Raw genomic sequence first — 17337 nt, 5'->3', positions numbered from 1 at the left:
GGCTTAGGCATGCAGAGTTATTGCTTAGTAGGATATGAGAATGTGACTTTGTCCATTTTAGTGGGTTCATTTGATTAAAAGATGCCCTATATTGTTACATTTCCTATATAACCACTATGCAGAAATATAACACCCCAATGAGTCATTAACCACAGAGCTAGCAAATGAAGGCAACGTCACTGAAATATTCATGCCCTCTGCAAGCCAAACTTTACCACTTGAAAAAAAATAAAACTATGTAAGAACTGCGTCTATCACATAACTTCATATCCTCCTTTAAGCATTGCATTTCTGCTGGTAGATCGCTCATCATAATGCATACGAAAAATGCACATTGCTCTGTGCCAACTTCTGTCAAATATATATCACTTGAGGAAAATTAAATCACAAGGAGACACGGCTGGATATGGATGGTTCACTTGCATCAGTGTTAATATTGTGTAAAATTACATCAGCCAGGAATGAAAGTGTCTGCATCTCCTTTCCAATTAATCTCCCTTTACGACATATTAAGAGCTCAACTTAAGCTGTGGGCAGCAGAGGATGCATTTCAGCAGATCTGGATTTCCCTTCATTCCGTCTGGCATAGTGTATATGTGAAGAAATTACTAAGCCCCACAAGATTTTAGTTTTTGGAATAGAAAAAATACTGCAGCCAATTTGAGACTCTTCATCTGTAAGCTGTTTTAAGCCTCGCTAAGAGCTTAGCTTTTCCTTATTAGTGCTTGCTGCTATATTCAACAGATATTCCTTTTACCTCTCTTTGCCACCCATCTATTTACCTCAGATGCAGTATTATGTGCTGATGACTTGAAGCAGACACCTTAAGCTCACTCCTGTCACAGAGCTGCATGTTAAATTCAGGGCATAGTGGTGATAACACTACAGGAGGTAGATCTTACTGACTGTTGGTTCAGCATGCAATGTACTGTATGTTCTTCAGCTACAGCTTTCAGTCTCAGAGTTTGCCTGAGAGTCCAATGAAGGAGAATGTGCTTTATTTTAAGGAGTCCGTTCAAGGATGGATATTTTTTGTTTTGTTTTGTTTTTAACATTTAAGGTGACATTACTCCGCATGAATATTACTTGCTCCTGAAGACAGCACCATATTTTATGTATATGAAAGGAACTTTTTTTCCCTCCCTCTAAGAATCTAAGAATAGGCTGATTTTCCAACTAGATGTGCAGTGCGCAGCACCTCTCCAGGGTATGAATGCAAATCTGTTGGATATATTCCTTTGTAACTCTGCTGTCTTGAGAGTGCCATCTATAGTATATTATGTATACGCTTTTCTTCCATTTATTCTGTCTGTTTGACACTCAAAACAATAGCACTGAATAACAAGTGTCTAGAGGCTGCTAGAGACACTGACGGTCTCTCTCATTTTTACTTTTGTACATTTTTTAGAATAGAATAGACTTCTTTTTTCTGAACATGGGAAGTTATTTGAATATTTTAAAAAGTGCAAACAAAAATGCATAAACATTTTTTCAACTTAGTGAGCAGTGGGTGTTGGAGTGGCAGCAAATGTGCAGTTTTGTAGAAACAGATGTCTTTGCAACATAGTGTATTAAAAAAAGAGCGCATTGAATACCTCCTAGAAGGTTTATTTACCACAGCCCATAAGTAGGGGGCAGTAGTGCAATACAAACAATTGGTAATTGCAGCAAAGGCAATAATCAAAACAACTGCAGAGGCAGACAAAGCTGTGGTAGAGGTTGGATAAACATAGTGTGTGCTTCTGTGCAGCTCAAAATTGTAAATACCTGTAAATACCTCTTAAATGTGCAGGCAAACAAGACTGACTGTGATAGTGTGATATTCAGAGCTGGCCTATGGAGGAAATGTTGTGCTTTGATTATAAATATACACCGGCAGCAAAGCAGGAAATATGATTTGTCTGAAGGAAAAGGAAAAAAGAACACTAAGCTGACGGTTGCCACAAATATTTCAATATTTTTTAGTACTTCAACAGCTGCTTAGCACTCTGCCACAATCTCTTTGATTGCTTCCACTGTACTCAGTGTGTTACATAAACATACTAAAAATAAAAAATTTAAAAACATAAGATGTTAAAAAATTCTTTCCAGACATAAGTCTAAGCAACTCGGTAGGCTCAGTTCAGGATCCCGTCCAGCTCACTGGGTGGTTTTGTGAGATGGTTTATTATAAAGGGATTACAACATACAGGTATATATTAATTGTTCATTGTTGTTCCACATTATGTGGCATTTCTGATCTAGTGGTCTTCATCCATCCATTCATCCAACTTCAGACTTCCAAGGACAGTTCCACAGTTTCATGATGTCCCGGATCTTCCAGTGCAGAAGCAAAATTAAGGAGAACGCTAACAAGAGCGTGTTAAAGATAAGATAAGATAAGATAAGATAACCTTTATTAGTCCCACACGTGGGAAATTTGTTTTAGTCACAAACAGCAAAGTTATGCAGTAAAATAGCTATAAAATAGAATTAAACTTGTCACAACAATTAATACCTTTAACATACAGTGTCACTCCCTCTTTGTTCACGTCTGCATAGCCTTGGGCGGTTCAAAATCATCTTAATCCACGCTGTCAGCTCTCCACTGACACCAAGGGAAACTTTCCCCCATTATTCAAGCTGACATGACTGATATCTTTGCAAACTTTTGGATCTCCACTTGAATTTAAAATAAAGTTGCATGGGTTTTAGAAACAGAACACACTGTGTTTGTGGCACATACAGAGAAAGCCACTATATTTTCTTATGTCATTCAAACATATGGAACTGAACAAAGTCTCAGACCAGCTTTTAGGATGAAAAACTGTTTGGAACAAAAGAAGCTACAGAAGCTCGTCTACTCAACCTGCTACAAAGTCATCAAAAAGGCTCCTTATGCTCAGCAGCAGAGAATGGCCTCTTACTCTGACTGCCATGGTGACTGCAGCAAGTCACAATACTGGTGTCAGAGAGAGTGGTTTTTTGAAAAACATAAATTACAACTGGATCATTTGGGGGAAAATGTGAGGCAATCTCCAGTGACAGATATATGACACACAAGCAACAGAGGTCACAAAACAATTTTCACAACAGTTCAAGAGCGATATCTACAGTTGGTTATGTTTTTTCTAGACCTAAAAAAATGGCACATAGATCTGTGTGTGTAGCTTTTAGGTCTTAAGAGTACCAGCTGTCACCATAAATCTGCATAAGGCCTATTTCCAATGCATGCAAATGTTCTTCAAAACACTGGAATTTAGCCTAGAATCCCAGCACCTGGAAAGTGGTATGATTGCAGCTGGGATGCATACTTTCTTCCCTTCTATTCACACTGTTGATATGAGTATTCAGTGCAGGGTTACAGTGACCAAAGAGTATTTAGGGCCACAGGAATGAACATTCTTGGGTACAATTTTGGTATGAGCTGTCTTTACACTAAAACATGTCATTATGCCATATTCTTATTATTAATTGGTTCCTTTGTAGACATGAATATCAAAGAAATATCATAATCCATACCATCTATATGAATAAAATGAGTTTGTAGTATTTGGATATGAACCATAATGTATTGTAAACTGCCTAAAGATTTAAATCAGAAGTGTGGAATAAAAAGCTATACAGTCCTATCTGTCTTTCAGTAAGGGAGATATTGCTACTCGCTATTTCCCAACATTGTTTCTTGCTAAAACAATATTGAAAAATACAATTTTCCAACATAAATGTCCAATTTCATTTCATTTTTTCAAATATTTACACAAAGTAAACTAATTTCTCTCAAGCCTTTAGGTCATTGCTTTGTTTTCAGGTTGCTGTGGATTACCAGAATTTAACACAGCAATAGCGCATTAGGCCTTATTACAGCTACAGAAATAATCCACCTGCCTGCTCATATTAGCGTCATCTCTCACAGGAATATTTGAACAAAAATATCTCTCGTCCGACAAATCAGCAAAGTTGTATTACAAGAAATGCACAGAAGCGCATACTTATTACAAGAATTCACCCAGCCAGTATGAAGATTTGTGTACAGTGTTAGAGACTGCAGCATGTAATATTAACAATACTTGACAGTGATCTCTATACACGTAGCCAACAGTTACCGCCGCCGTTCACTGTAGGAATATCACTATAGCTAGGTCTTCAGGTAGAGTTGACAAATGAAGCTATAACAAGTTCAAGAGCAACGACTACTTTGGCAAATTAAAATTCCTTTACCAGCATCTCCTCATCAAATGTCTCACTTCTGTTTTCAGGCAGACAGCTTCTCAAGCCTGTGTTCTTCTATACCTAATCACGCTCCATTCAATCTGAGTGTATTACCTGATTTAGCCACAAATAATGAGCTTCTCCTTGGACATTGATCCATTTAATGAAGATCTACCAAGACCAGTCTAATCCCTGCTGGCTGTTCACAATCCGCAGTCTGTACTACTTTAGCGATCAGACTTGTCTATATCCCCCTAACCAAAAAAGGGGGACATGATTGAAAGACATAGCCCAATTTGATGCCTTTGTTTCTCCAATAAAAACCCAACTATTTTACAAAATATGCCCTATATGCAGTGTACAGTGGCACTGCTGTAGAAGCTACATATCTGAGAATTCCTCTTCCTGATTTCCAAGAAATCAAAGGCCATTCTCTAACATATACTGAAATTTAAAAAAAGAGAAATATATATAACACAGAAAGGTAATTCTAAGTAGCTTGCTTGGCCAATCATTACCAGCTTCATATTACTGAGAAGCTAATACACAGTATAGCTGTTTTCATTTGAGTATAAATCTGATATTTCTCTCATATACAACAGCCTTGACCCTCTCAGCTGTGTATTGCATATTTCTTAAGGATTAGAAGTATTTTAATACTATGTGAGTAATATAAGACTATAATATGTATGCAGCAAAATTCGAGCAAGCTGCTGTATCCCATTTCCTTCAAGGTTCAATGTGGTGTGTGTTCAGAAAAACTGCATACCTTGATTGTAACGAGTGGTTATTTGAGTTACCGTTGCTTTCATATCAGCTTCAAGCACTCTGACCATTCTCCTCTGGCCTCTAGAATCAACAAGGCATTTTCACCCAAAGATCTGTCACTCGCACAATATTTTCTTTTCTTTTTCGGACCATTCTCGGTAAACCCCAGACGTGATCGTGCTGGAAAATCCTTGTAGATCTGCAGTTTCTAAAATACTCAGACCAGCTTATCCGGCAGCATTAAACACATTTAAACCACCTTTCTTCCCCATTCTGATGCTCAGTTTAAAATTCAGCAGTTTGTCTTGACCATGTCCACATTCCTAAATGCAATTTAGGGATGTAGACATGAGTCAATATTTCATCCAATTTATATTCATATAACACTATAACAATTTCTTATAGAATTCTTCTTATTGGACCTGTTGAATGACTTGCAGTACCATCACAGCTAAAATGTAAAAACAGCAGTTTTTGTCTCGTTTATGTTATTTTAAAGTTGTTATTTTAAAAGCTGTATTTTTTAAATTATTTATTAGTGGGTGGGGGGCAAGGACCATATAACATGGCAGTTTTAAGGTTATGGTTTCCTATTTTTTTCAAAGGCATAAGAGTGGCATCAATTTTGTCAGCTAATGCTTCGTAAGAAGGCATAAAATATTTCATAAGATTTTGAACCTTTTCTGTAACAAAATAGGTTTCATAATAACAAACTTCACGAAGAGGTTTTTTTTTTTTACATTCATGAATAAATGTTTTTAGTACATTTTCTATTAAACTTGGCAAAGGCTCCAGAGAGAAGCCTGAACAACCTCCTGCCAATGTGAGGGAGCAACAACAATATCAAAGTCTTTTTGGATCACTAAATCCCTTACCCAGTCACGCAAAGTCAAGCCTTAAACCCTCAGTCACTTATATCCACTGGCTCATTCTTTCGGTCACTGCCCAGAAGCCTTATGACCACAGGTCAGTGGCAAAGAGAAGACTGATCAGAAAACAGAGTTTCATTTGATGCACAAAACCAGCAAACTCACTGTTCCTCTTACTCCTGCTTCCTGACAAACCCGCACTGCTGTGCATGGATCATATCACCCCATTAATCGAGCGGCCTGCCATTTATCTAGGAGAGAACTTTTCCCTCAGAAGTAGAGGAGCTGTGTAAACTCGATAGAGTAAAATGAATGCATTTTTTTACTCAAAGAAATGCAAATTTATGCAGGAAAGTCATCCAAAATCTAATAAGATCATCTAGTATGGAGGAGTGCATGACAGATTTCAAGAGGAGACCTTTGGCGTAAGTACAATTTAGGTATTAGCTTTCTGGCATGCATTGTTCTTGGGTTATTATGTTTCTCAAGACTGTGCCTACACACAAGCATGTCACAATGATGCATAATGTCCCACACCTATTGCACTGTAACAAGACACAGTACGCAGCAGTCCTCACATTATTAATACACATCTATCATCTGTACTTCTTATGAATTGGAATCCTTGGGCTACATTTGTTAATAAAACTTTGCGCTGTTAGGATCTCAGTGCAAACACAAACTTTAAATGGTTTAATGTACTAATAACAATTTACAAACTGTCATCACTCACTTCAGTTAATATCACATAAACTTTTCCACATGTGAAAATATATAACCATGAATTGTTTAAAAAAAACTGCTATGTTCACAACATAATTGTTCATAAACAATAATGATGGGATACAGGAGAGGTGGAGGAAGATCTCAGCCTGGGCGTCTATTGTCTCATGTAGTCTGGAAGACGAGTGGATGGTGGGGTGGGTGCAGTTTTCTCTGTGGTGGGGTTGGGTGGACTGTCCCGGGCTCTGTGGGGCCGGGGAGCGCTGCTGCGCTGGGCCCCGGTCTGGATGGGCCTGGGCCCCCCTTTCCCTGGCGGGTCGCGGAGTGTGGGAGTGCCTACTGGGGTCAGCGGGGGAGCTGGCCCCAGGGAGGGGTCACCTGCCCCTCCCTTCCTTCCCTCCCCATCTCCAGCTGCCTCCCTCCTCCTGCTCCACCACAACCACCCACACATGCAGGGCCTTGGAGTAGGGGTATGTCACCAGGATGCAGAGGAGGCTACCCCCCCCTCTGTCCCCTTCTGGCTGCCTCTGCCTCAATTTTATCCCACAACTTAGACATTCACATTACTCACACCCTCATTACACATACATATAGGATCTTGGGGGTGGGCACGATACACGGAGTCCAAGTTACCATCAGGGTGTACGCCTCACCCCTGGCGTCGTTGCCCACCTCTCAATTTTAAATACATGTAGACATTGAGGGCTAGCAGGAGGGACTATGCGCTTACCTGCTGCTCTCTGGCAGGTAGCTCTATGCCCTCCTGGGTTTTAATTGCACCTTAGAACACACATGCATCAACACTACAATGAGCGGGTGGAGGGAGGTTTGGAGTCTTCTCTCACCCCCATTCTCTGCGGCCTACTGGAGCGGGGGGGCTAGGAGGAATGGGCCGTCCGACTGCGGTCTGGGGCCTCCCTGCTGCTGCGGAGTCGGGGCGGTCTGCCTCTCCCCACCGCAGGGAAAAGGGTAACACCACCTGGGTCTGGGTGCAGTTCCCCCCTCCAGGGGCAAGGGTACCTAGACCCGGTTAGTAGAGTACGCTTGGGGAGTGTGATCGTGTATACAGCGTCCCTTTATGTCTGTCTCCACGTCGGTTGAGTGTGAAGTACATATGAGAGCATGAGGGGGGAATGGATGTTTGTGTCTGTGTGTGCCTGTATGTCTGTGTCTATATGTCAGGTTGGGTATCAGACGTCACCTCTCTGGGGACATCTCGGGCCCTCCAAGGTTTGGAGGCCTATCTCCACCCACCACCACTTCCCCTGCCGGTGGCGGACTCCCTCAGGTATCGGTGCGTTGGTGGTTCTTTGTATCTGGGGGTGGGCGTCCGGGTACACACCGGCTCACTCCTTGGCGGCCGCTTATTGGGGCTCGCTCGGGCCACTTTGGAGGTGGGGTGCCCCCGGCCTCTCGGCCTGGGGCTCGGTCACTCAGGCACAGCTGGCTGCCGGCGGAGCTCACGGGCGCGTCACTGCAACTCCCCCTGGCTTCTGCTCCGCGGCTGCTGAATGAGCTCTCATCTGGGACTCTCCTCAGCTCTTACTGGGACAGTGGCGCGGCTGCCCCTCTGTGGGTCTTCCTTGGTCTCTTGTGTTCTGGGGGCCTCTGGATGTCTGGAGTTTTGATCTCCTCCATACCTGCTTGATACCATAGAGGACAGGGCTGTGGCTCCCCACACTCTCTAGCAGATCATTACATGGAGAAACCTTTGGAATGCAAGCATGCTGATCCACACAGGTATGCACACAGGTGTACACATGGGTATTCACAGATGCGGACTACAGCTTTCTTGGCTGCTGCCTCAAAGCACACTGTGCGCTGTCTATCTTGCGTGCTGCACAATATCGTTTATTATTTAGTAACTATTGATATCTATGACTAGCTAGTTTATTGTGATGGTGCTTTTTTTTTTTTTTTTATTATTATGTTGCTGTTTGTTGTTTGCTGTCTCCCCTGTTTTTTTTGTTTTTCTTTCTCTCCATACAGGTGACCCAGGAGTTTTTTTTTTGTTTGTTTGTTTGTTTGTTTTTTTCTCTCTCTTCCCCCCCTTCTCACCGTCTCTTCTCCCCTTTGGTTTTCTTTCTTCCTCTCCCCCTCTTTCTTTCATTCTTTCCCCCTGTCCTATTAAAAAAAAAAAAAAAAAAAAAAAGGATGACAAAGGATGAACTGAAGCTCCGCCATCACGTGATGTCACATGCTGCTGTTTCTGATGTCACTTAGAAAAAAAAAAAAAAAAAAAAACAATAATGATGGGAAAGATATGAATCCAGTCACAGGAAGAGATGGTGCAGATTCATTTTGTCATTGGAAGCATGTGTAAACCTAACATGAAATTTCTTGTTTAATCTCCTATATTAAATTGGTTTCATACAGGAAGTTACAAGAAACAACAGAAAACATGTTTGGGAGGTGGGGGGAGTATTTCAGCTGTGACATTTGGCCAATAACCTGTCACGTCCATCAGCAAAACATATATTAAAAGAAATCATATCTTTGTCATTAACAGAAACATAATTTTTAAATCAGATTTCAAATTACAAATACTGACACAAGCTTTCTGTCTCTCAATGTTTAAAAAACAAACAAAACAAAAAAAACACAGAACCAGTGCTATTTTTAAAAACATCTAACAAGATTAAGAGGTGAGTGCCACATAACTCTCTCACCCATGACTAGCCGTTTGAAACACAGAAAGAGGCCATTTCTATGGAAATCCAATGTTTACACGCATGGGAGAAGTCTATTATCTGCCATTTTGAAAATGTGCACAGTGCTTCCTGGGGTTTCTACCTCATATTGCTCTCAGCATTTTCTTCCTTGTTTTCTTCTTTCTCCCCTGTGCTCATCCAGAGGAAAAACAAATGGTTTAAATGTCCTTTTGCCTGATTAAGCAAAAACCCTTTCTGCTTCTTCTACATCTATATATTGCCAGAGAAGTTTCCCACTAGTGTCCCCAAAGTACCTCTTTCAGAAGCTGAATGGGGTCTTTTTCACCTTGAAAGCATTTAAATGGAGTTGCTAGGATTGGACTCTTCTCTCCCCACTCTTGCAAGGTATGTCAGGAGTTCAATGGTGTCTTGTGAAGCGTGAAGTTATACAGGGGAAGCAATGTGACTACGGCAAGAGAATAAAGTGACAGTAATGCATTGACAACACCACTCATCTCCCAGAAAGTAAAATACATCTCTTGAAAAGAGACATCTTGCGATGTTTAGCTTTGATTTTTTAAGAGTCCTACAAAAGTATCCCAAGAGGTATGGTACACTTTGAAATTTAAAGAACAGGTTTGATCCAGAAAAGCACAGCAACACAGGAACTCAAAGGAACCTCAGTGGAGACAGTTATTCCCATGGTTTTTGATTTGCATTGCATACTTACTTTATTCACAGCCTGCTGGGTCTGGAGGATAAAATCTGCCTTCTCAAACTCAAGGAGACAAAGGGCAACGTTTCAGAGTGAGGAGCCAATACTCTTTGCCCTTAAACAGGTGGGATGGCATACAGTGATGTCCCTGCGCATGTGTTAGATGACGGCCTTTTCTGAGCAGCATCTACTCTACTTTATGTACTGTAGTTGTTCTACAGCCTAATTCTGTGTAATTATTCCCACTTTGTTGTGTAAACTCAAATTTACAACTGGTAAATTCAGTAATCATGATGCCAATGCCAATCGCGTTGCCCTAGCCTTAAAGAATCCAGGTCAGAAAGGAACACAGAGGTTTCCCCCAGCAGAACCTCATTCTTTTTCCTGTGAAGCTGTTTTTCTCAGACTTCAGACTCTTACTGTAATAGACCCAAGTACAGTAGTCCACCAGTTAACAGACATTCCTTGTGACTGTGCCTGCTGTGTTGTTGTGTTGTTACAAAAGAGATCCCAAAGAGTGATTTGATCCCTCATAAGTCAGTCAGACCTTCACAATTTTAGATTTCCATTCTAGTTTTTTTTTATAAGCTTCCAACTACATCGTGTTGTATTTGGAAGGAAGGTCAGACCATTTTTCTATGACATGTATAAAAAAAACCACACCCACACATGATCCTTATAATTCATGATGTTCAACCACATTTGAAAATAGGGGGAGGAGATGAAGGGAGAAACTTACTACCACAACAAAATACTTTTTTCATTGCAACTGAAGCATTGCACTGTTTTGGAATACATTGATCCTTGAGATAGCAATGCAATGGACTTGGAACCTGTCCAGGGTATATTCTGCCTTTTGACCACCCCCCCCCCCCCCCCCCCCCCCTCTGGGATATGCTACGGCACTATCCCAGAGGGTGCCCACTACCACCCTGTATCCTAGCTGAATGAGCAGTTAACAGAATGGAAGGATGGATGAATCAATACAGCTTCATGTATCTTGTGGAATAAACAAAGAAACAAAATGATTCAGTGATCTCCATTAACTAGTCTGGTTTGTTAACCTAGTATTATCAGTCCTAGAACTAATTGCTTTTAATGTTTAAGTGATCTGTATTACTTAATTAAGTAAGACCATGTGGATATTATTCTATTGACTTGTAATTGACATTTTTGTTTGTTTGTTTGTTATCTGGAAAGTATTTGGCTTTTATATTGTAGAAAAAAACAGTAAGTATAATATAATACTTACTTTTAATAGTATAAAAGCAAGAAAAGTTAAAAAAAATGCTCTTTAGAAATTGAAAATGGAAAATACACACACACACACACACACACACACACACACACACACACACACATATATATAACACCCAGCACGCCCCTGCGGGCGGTTTATCCTTCAAGCTCGGGTCCTCTACCAGAGGCCTGGAAGCTTGAGGGTCCTGCGCAGTATCTTAACTGTTCCCAGGACTGCGCTCTTCTGGACAGAGATCTCCGATGTTATTCCCGGGATCTGCTGGAGCCACTCGCCTAGCTTGGGAGTCACCGCACTTAGTGCTCCGATACTATATATATATATATATATATATATATATATATATATATATATATATATATATATTATTAAGGTGCTGAGTGCAGTGGCAATGCCTTGAAAATCCAAAAAAGTCACTGATCTGAGCAATTTTTATAATAGTTTTATTATATCAATTACTCGGATCACTAGTTTGATTTTCAAGGCATTGCCACTGCACTCAGCACCCTGAGCGGTTAGACAGAGGTCTGACACTTGTATGCAGGTTTGGACTTTGTGGTCAGGACACATGTCTACTCTGTCTACTCTCAGTAAGGCTGAGCGTGAGCGTGTTGAACACACTGTCACACACACCATCTGTTACCTCCAACACTTCTGGCTTGGACAAACACAGCTATGAGCAGGTAATGGTGCAGACAAAACTTCTGACCTTGACACTGTCTCCTATGTGTGATCAGCGCGGGGAGAGAGGTAGATTGATGAGAGTCTTTTTGATTTTGGTTTGTGTGAGAAAGGCAGCAGAATCCCACGTTGCCTGGAAACCTGTCTATCTTGTAGTGTGTGATGAAAGATGGGGTCTTTCTCTGCCTCCCTTATCTTATTCAACTTCAAGATAAACATCAAATCACCACACTCAATAAATGTATTTCTTTTTTTTTAACCTTATGCAAGATCTCACATGCCAGTACACAAATACTTATGCAACATAACCTTTTTCAGGTGCATTCATTAATCTATTTTAATTGAGGGATACTTAAAAATACTTTTACTTAATAAGTAACTTAATTAATAACATTTGGGATTTTAAAATAAAGCACAGAACAAGCACCATAGAATATGTGTTAGCATGTGCTATTCATCAGTGTTAATGATGAATAGCAGCATTATGTATCAAGTTATTTGCCACAATTACACTCACCGTGTTCTTGAAGATTCCTCTACTTGTCATTAAAGTTCACCTTGATGGATTTTGTGAGGTTTTTAATTTCTTGAAAAGCCTATTTATTATCTCCTCCTTGTACTTCCGAGAGGCAGGGCTCGCTGTGGGCTAAGGTCACTTTGAACATCAAATTTTGAAAAACTGTCATTTGGTGCCAGGTCACTTAAAGCGACCATTCCTTTGTGGTTTGGCAGGAATGGTAATGCAGTACTTTATTCCTCCCAGATGACACTTAATGACAGTAATCTAGTTTTGGTAAAGGCTTGCCCTTTTAAGGCAAAGAGTTATAGACATAAAAGATGTCTCCACAACACCAAGAACAAGGCTGCTGCCATAGGAAAAAAAATATTTTGAAAACACAATTGTGTGATAAATGAGATCTATCCAGTGTAAATAATTCTGTTCACTTTACACCCCTTTCATACAGACTAATTTTAGTCATTGTCCACAATTATTATTCGATCTACTGCTGTGAACACAGCACTAAAAAAATGCTTTAATTTCACTCGCCAGATCAATAGCACCTGATACAGCCTCATCTCATTCTCATCTAACAGTGAGGCACTGCGTTTATAATGCTATTGACAATATTGAGCAGTATTGACGAAAAAACTGGATAAGAGCCTCAGGCAGCGGGCAGGAATGAAGTGCCATTTCTTCACAGCTGTACACCTTTGTAATAGCTCTCTCAACCATGAACATGAATATAAAATGCCAGCTACTAAAAATCAGACAGCTTTGTTTCAATCGTTTTACTCAACCGTTCGTGTCTTTTGGCGGGGTGACGCTGGGTCGAGTTCAGGAGGAGACAAATGATAACAGAAATGATGCATCAGCTCTGCGAGAGCACATCTGCAAGATAAAGGAGGAATGTTTGTGTGCTGGATAAACAAAATGGCTCTAGTATATCTAGTTGCAGGTGCAATGTTGGGAATGGGAATAATGTGTTGGGGGATCTAACACCGAGTCTCTAAAAGTATAAACCGAGCAAGTGTATGTTACGCATTCTGATGTTTTAATTCATTCAAACGGAGATGAACTAGCTAAATATATATTTATACATGTATAATAACATTTTGAAATAACAGTTAGGTATAATAAGGCGTGCTTTAAGATCTTATCAGTCCAAGTACATACAAATTGAATGAAAGGAAATAAAATCTAATAGAAGCCAGCCAAAACAGCGCGCTTTCATTTACGCGACACTCATCATGTTGCTGACTATGCCTATGAGTATATCAGCTGTCTGTGATCTCCTTGAAAAACAGAAAGAAAGAAAACTACTCCTGACCATAGCTGTACCAGTTCAGATCTAAACTGCTGCTGAGTTTTAATGCTCAGATTTATTGTGCTTGTTACATTCGCGCGGCTTTTTCTCCCAGGGCAAGAGAGAGGAGAGGAGGGGCTGAGCTGTGCTGTGCTGCACCGTTCAGCTGCTCACCTCTCACTGAATCCCGTCTCCACCTTTCATCCCTCAACTTGTCCCACGTAGGGATGGATGAGTTCCACCGCCGTCGGACCTTGTAAAGTATCAGACCAATGCGTCTGAACTGGGGGACCGACAGTCACTGGAGGGTCTTTGGGCGTCGGTGATGTTTGCAATTGGTGACTGCAGAAACTGCCAACGTGTCGGCGAGTCGACAGACCACAGCTTACTTGTGCGCTCTTGGAGTGGGAGAATGGACATGTGAATGAGAACGATTTCCCTCGGCGGCTACAATAACTGTTTTGGTTCTTTTAGTTCACAAATCGTCACAAAGTCTCACAAGTGAAAACAGGATTGATGAGATTCTTTTTCTTTTTTTTCTTTTTTTGTTTCTGCTTGAGGAGGAATTCATGCGCCGATAGCTCACGAGGCCAATATGCCAGAATGGGTCCTCTACAGTATTTATTTCTCTGTGGACTTCTGCACACCCAGACCTATGGTAAGTTCATACAGTGCATGCATCTCTTACTTAGCGTCGTGGTTAAAAGGATGTCTCGTCCCACGTCATGCTATAGAAAGAATAGTCAACTGTGACCCGATGCGTATTCGACCACAGTGATTCCAGCTTAAGTCCACCAAGAAGATACTGAGTATGGTACGCGATTAACAGCTGGCACCCTTCAATTCTTGGTCATCATATTATATACTTTCTTCTCTTTCTTTTTAGTTTAGCCCCTGTATAAGATTTTGTTCCAGACCAACTATTTAATGGTTAGGTAGACAAAGTGATTATTTATTTATACGGGGTACCCTTAGCTGAATAGATTTCTTACTTGAATTAAATGGTTGACAGCTTATCAATATTGAGTAATCTGACAAAAAAAGAAAAAGAAAAAGTCCAGGCAGCCAAACTTTTCCCCCCTATATTATCTGAAAAAATAATATTTTCTGCTCCTTCAGTGTCATGTTCTACTCATATCGAAACCTATAATGGCTCCTGCTGGACCCACATATTGCTTTAATTCTCTTTATCTTGCGTCAGATACGTGGCCTCACGTTCAGGTTGATCAGTTAACTTAATGGACCTTCTGCTGTCTCAAATTTGAAATGTCTAGTCTGACGTGGAGGCAGTGTACCTTCACATAGTCTTAAAATCTGTCCCAAGCTGTGCATGTGTTCAGTACAATGGACCTTTTAACATAAACACTGTATGCACAAAAATTCATTTGCACCTTTACATTTCAAGAATCTTGCGTTGTTCAATCTCCTGAAGTGTTTTGTGCTACTTTGTCCCATATAGCACAAATCTGTGTCAGTAGAGTAAATGTGTGCAGGTGTAAGCACTACACAGCACATAAAGTGGCTTTTGAAACGGGTGTTTCCTGTACACTGGAAATGCTGAGTTTATATGGTACAGTGTGTCAATGCAGCACACAAGAGCAGCAATCATCTCATCTTTATGAAACCTGTAGTCGGGGGGCGGGTGTTGATTGAACGCTGAGGTCATCATAGGAGTTGAAGTTTGTATTGGACTCCTGCTGACAGGTGTTTCCTGTGATTGGCACACCACATTTTTCTATACATTTACTGGGTTGAATCAGCACATTCTGACAGTTACATCATAAGCCATTGTTAATGCATGGCTGTTGCATTGGTTTTAATGGGTTTCTGTGGATATATATGTATTAATATGGAGATATATGTTAATACACATCCAGCATACCCATTCTTATGTTTTCAGTTAAAGGAATCTTCCAAGTTATAAGCTGAAGCTTGTACTGGTAAAACACTGTCAGCGTAACCTGGTTTTTATCAAAGTGTCCACTGCATGTAAGCTCCCAAATAACTACTTATTTTCTGCAAGGCTTTGAGTGTGGGCTTCAGCACCATGGATAGTTCTCACTAAATGGACATATTTGGGAAGAAAAATGAGCCTCAAAGGCTGGACCTGGACAAAATATTTTAAAAATATTTTAACTGTTCTAAATGTATCTAAATATAACTCTTTACTTTCAGACTCCATTAAAATTATATCTGCCTTTTTAACCCCCATTTTAAGGAGTTACATTTAAAAAAAAAAAATCCAAATCTTTCCCTTCTTTTTTCACTCATTTACATTCAGGGTCATAGTGTCCATGGAGCCTGCCCCGAGTAAGAAATAGACAACCCCCTCCTGATGAGATGCCAGTCTATCACAGGGCCAACAGACTGACAGGACCCCACAGGACCTTCTTGCTGTTAGATGACAGTACCAACCACTGAGCCAATGTGCCACCCACAACTTAAATCATCTAATTTAAATTCTGTTGTCTGACAGAACAAGCCTCAAACTCTGCATTAGCTACTGTGGAGACCGGGTAATGGGAAGACCAATTAAACAAAGCCAGTATTTCACAAAATATGTGTTTGTGTGACTTTGCAGAGCCACACAAATGTTATAGATTATAGAGTTTTAAAAGCATTTTTAATACGCAGTGTATCTCCCTGCTTTGGCATGCTGGTGCCAGCTAATGGAACGCTTTTTGTCAACAAACCTCTTAACATTATAGACCATCACATCAATTTTTATTCACTTTTATGACTTTATTTCAGTTGCTGTAGAGCAGTCAATGATCACGGCTGCCTCTGCAGTTTGTATGATTTGTCCCCCTCACAGTTAAAAAGACAAGAGAAGCCAAACATCACTTTCATTTATTTATTATATATCTTATTTATTTTCTCCGTAAGACAGTCGAAAACGTAAGTTCTAGCGACTTAAACACTACACACTTGACTTGTTTGTATGCACACGACAGAGAAGACCTTTTAACTCAGATATTTTAATGTGCTCATACACCATGGAACAGATGAAAGTTGTGAGATTGTCATGTCGGTAAACAAACACAGTGCCACTACATTCGGGTCATTACTCTGTGACATTTAGAGGTGGAATATATGAAACACCACTGAATTGGTCAATAAATGGAAAAAAAAAAAATCAGGCATTCCCGTGACATTTGATGGAGATCAGCTATCAAATACTGGGGGTTAAAACGTAAATATTATTTATGGCGAAATATAGCTGTTGATTTGAAAAGCACATAGTGAACTTTGCACATCCTTAGTGTTAAAGTACAAATCAAAAAATCCATTGTAGCAGCTGCTGTTATACACCCACTGTGACAACATGTTTGTGATGATGTCAGTGTTTGATGGAACGTGTTAATGAAAAAGTTAATGAGATGTAATGACTCCTCAGCTCCTGTCTGTGAAAGTAAATATGGAAGCTTCAGTTTAGAAACACAGTATATTGTAGAGCAAATAAAAACCTGACACTAATCAGCTTTCTTTTTTTTTCCAGGTACTGTAATCACATTATATTTTGTGTGTTCCACCAATCATATTTACAAATTGATGCAGAGGCATAATTTACAGTTTAAATTGCAGTGGAAATTATTATTTTAGTGACAGACGAAAACCATTACTTATTTTCCAACATAATTCCCCAAGATTTCTCTCTGTCATCAGCTGTCATTAT

General features: G+C 40.2%; 1 protein-coding gene across 1 annotated transcript in view; it reads left to right on the top strand.

Moving 5' to 3' along the window:
* Positions 1 to 14264: 14264 nt before the first annotated feature.
* LOC146623891 (roundabout homolog 2-like) overlaps positions 14265 to 17337 on the top strand; it is a 97007-nt gene continuing 93934 nt past the window's right edge. Inside the window, exon 1 of the mRNA XM_085364857.1 lies at positions 14265 to 14319. Within this exon, the coding sequence (XP_085220983.1) occupies positions 14265 to 14319 (55 nt within the window). The remainder of the gene's footprint in view (positions 14320 to 17337) is intronic.

This window comes from Diplotaxodon limnothrissa, linkage group LG10 (assembly GCF_057381915.1).
Source record: "Diplotaxodon limnothrissa isolate DT_005_m linkage group LG10, D_limnothrissa_male_GT1.1, whole genome shotgun sequence".
Taxonomy (NCBI): domain Eukaryota; kingdom Metazoa; phylum Chordata; class Actinopteri; order Cichliformes; family Cichlidae; genus Diplotaxodon; species Diplotaxodon limnothrissa.
The sequence above is the reverse complement of the archived record's forward strand: the minus strand, read 5'-3'. Positions and strand labels throughout refer to the sequence as shown.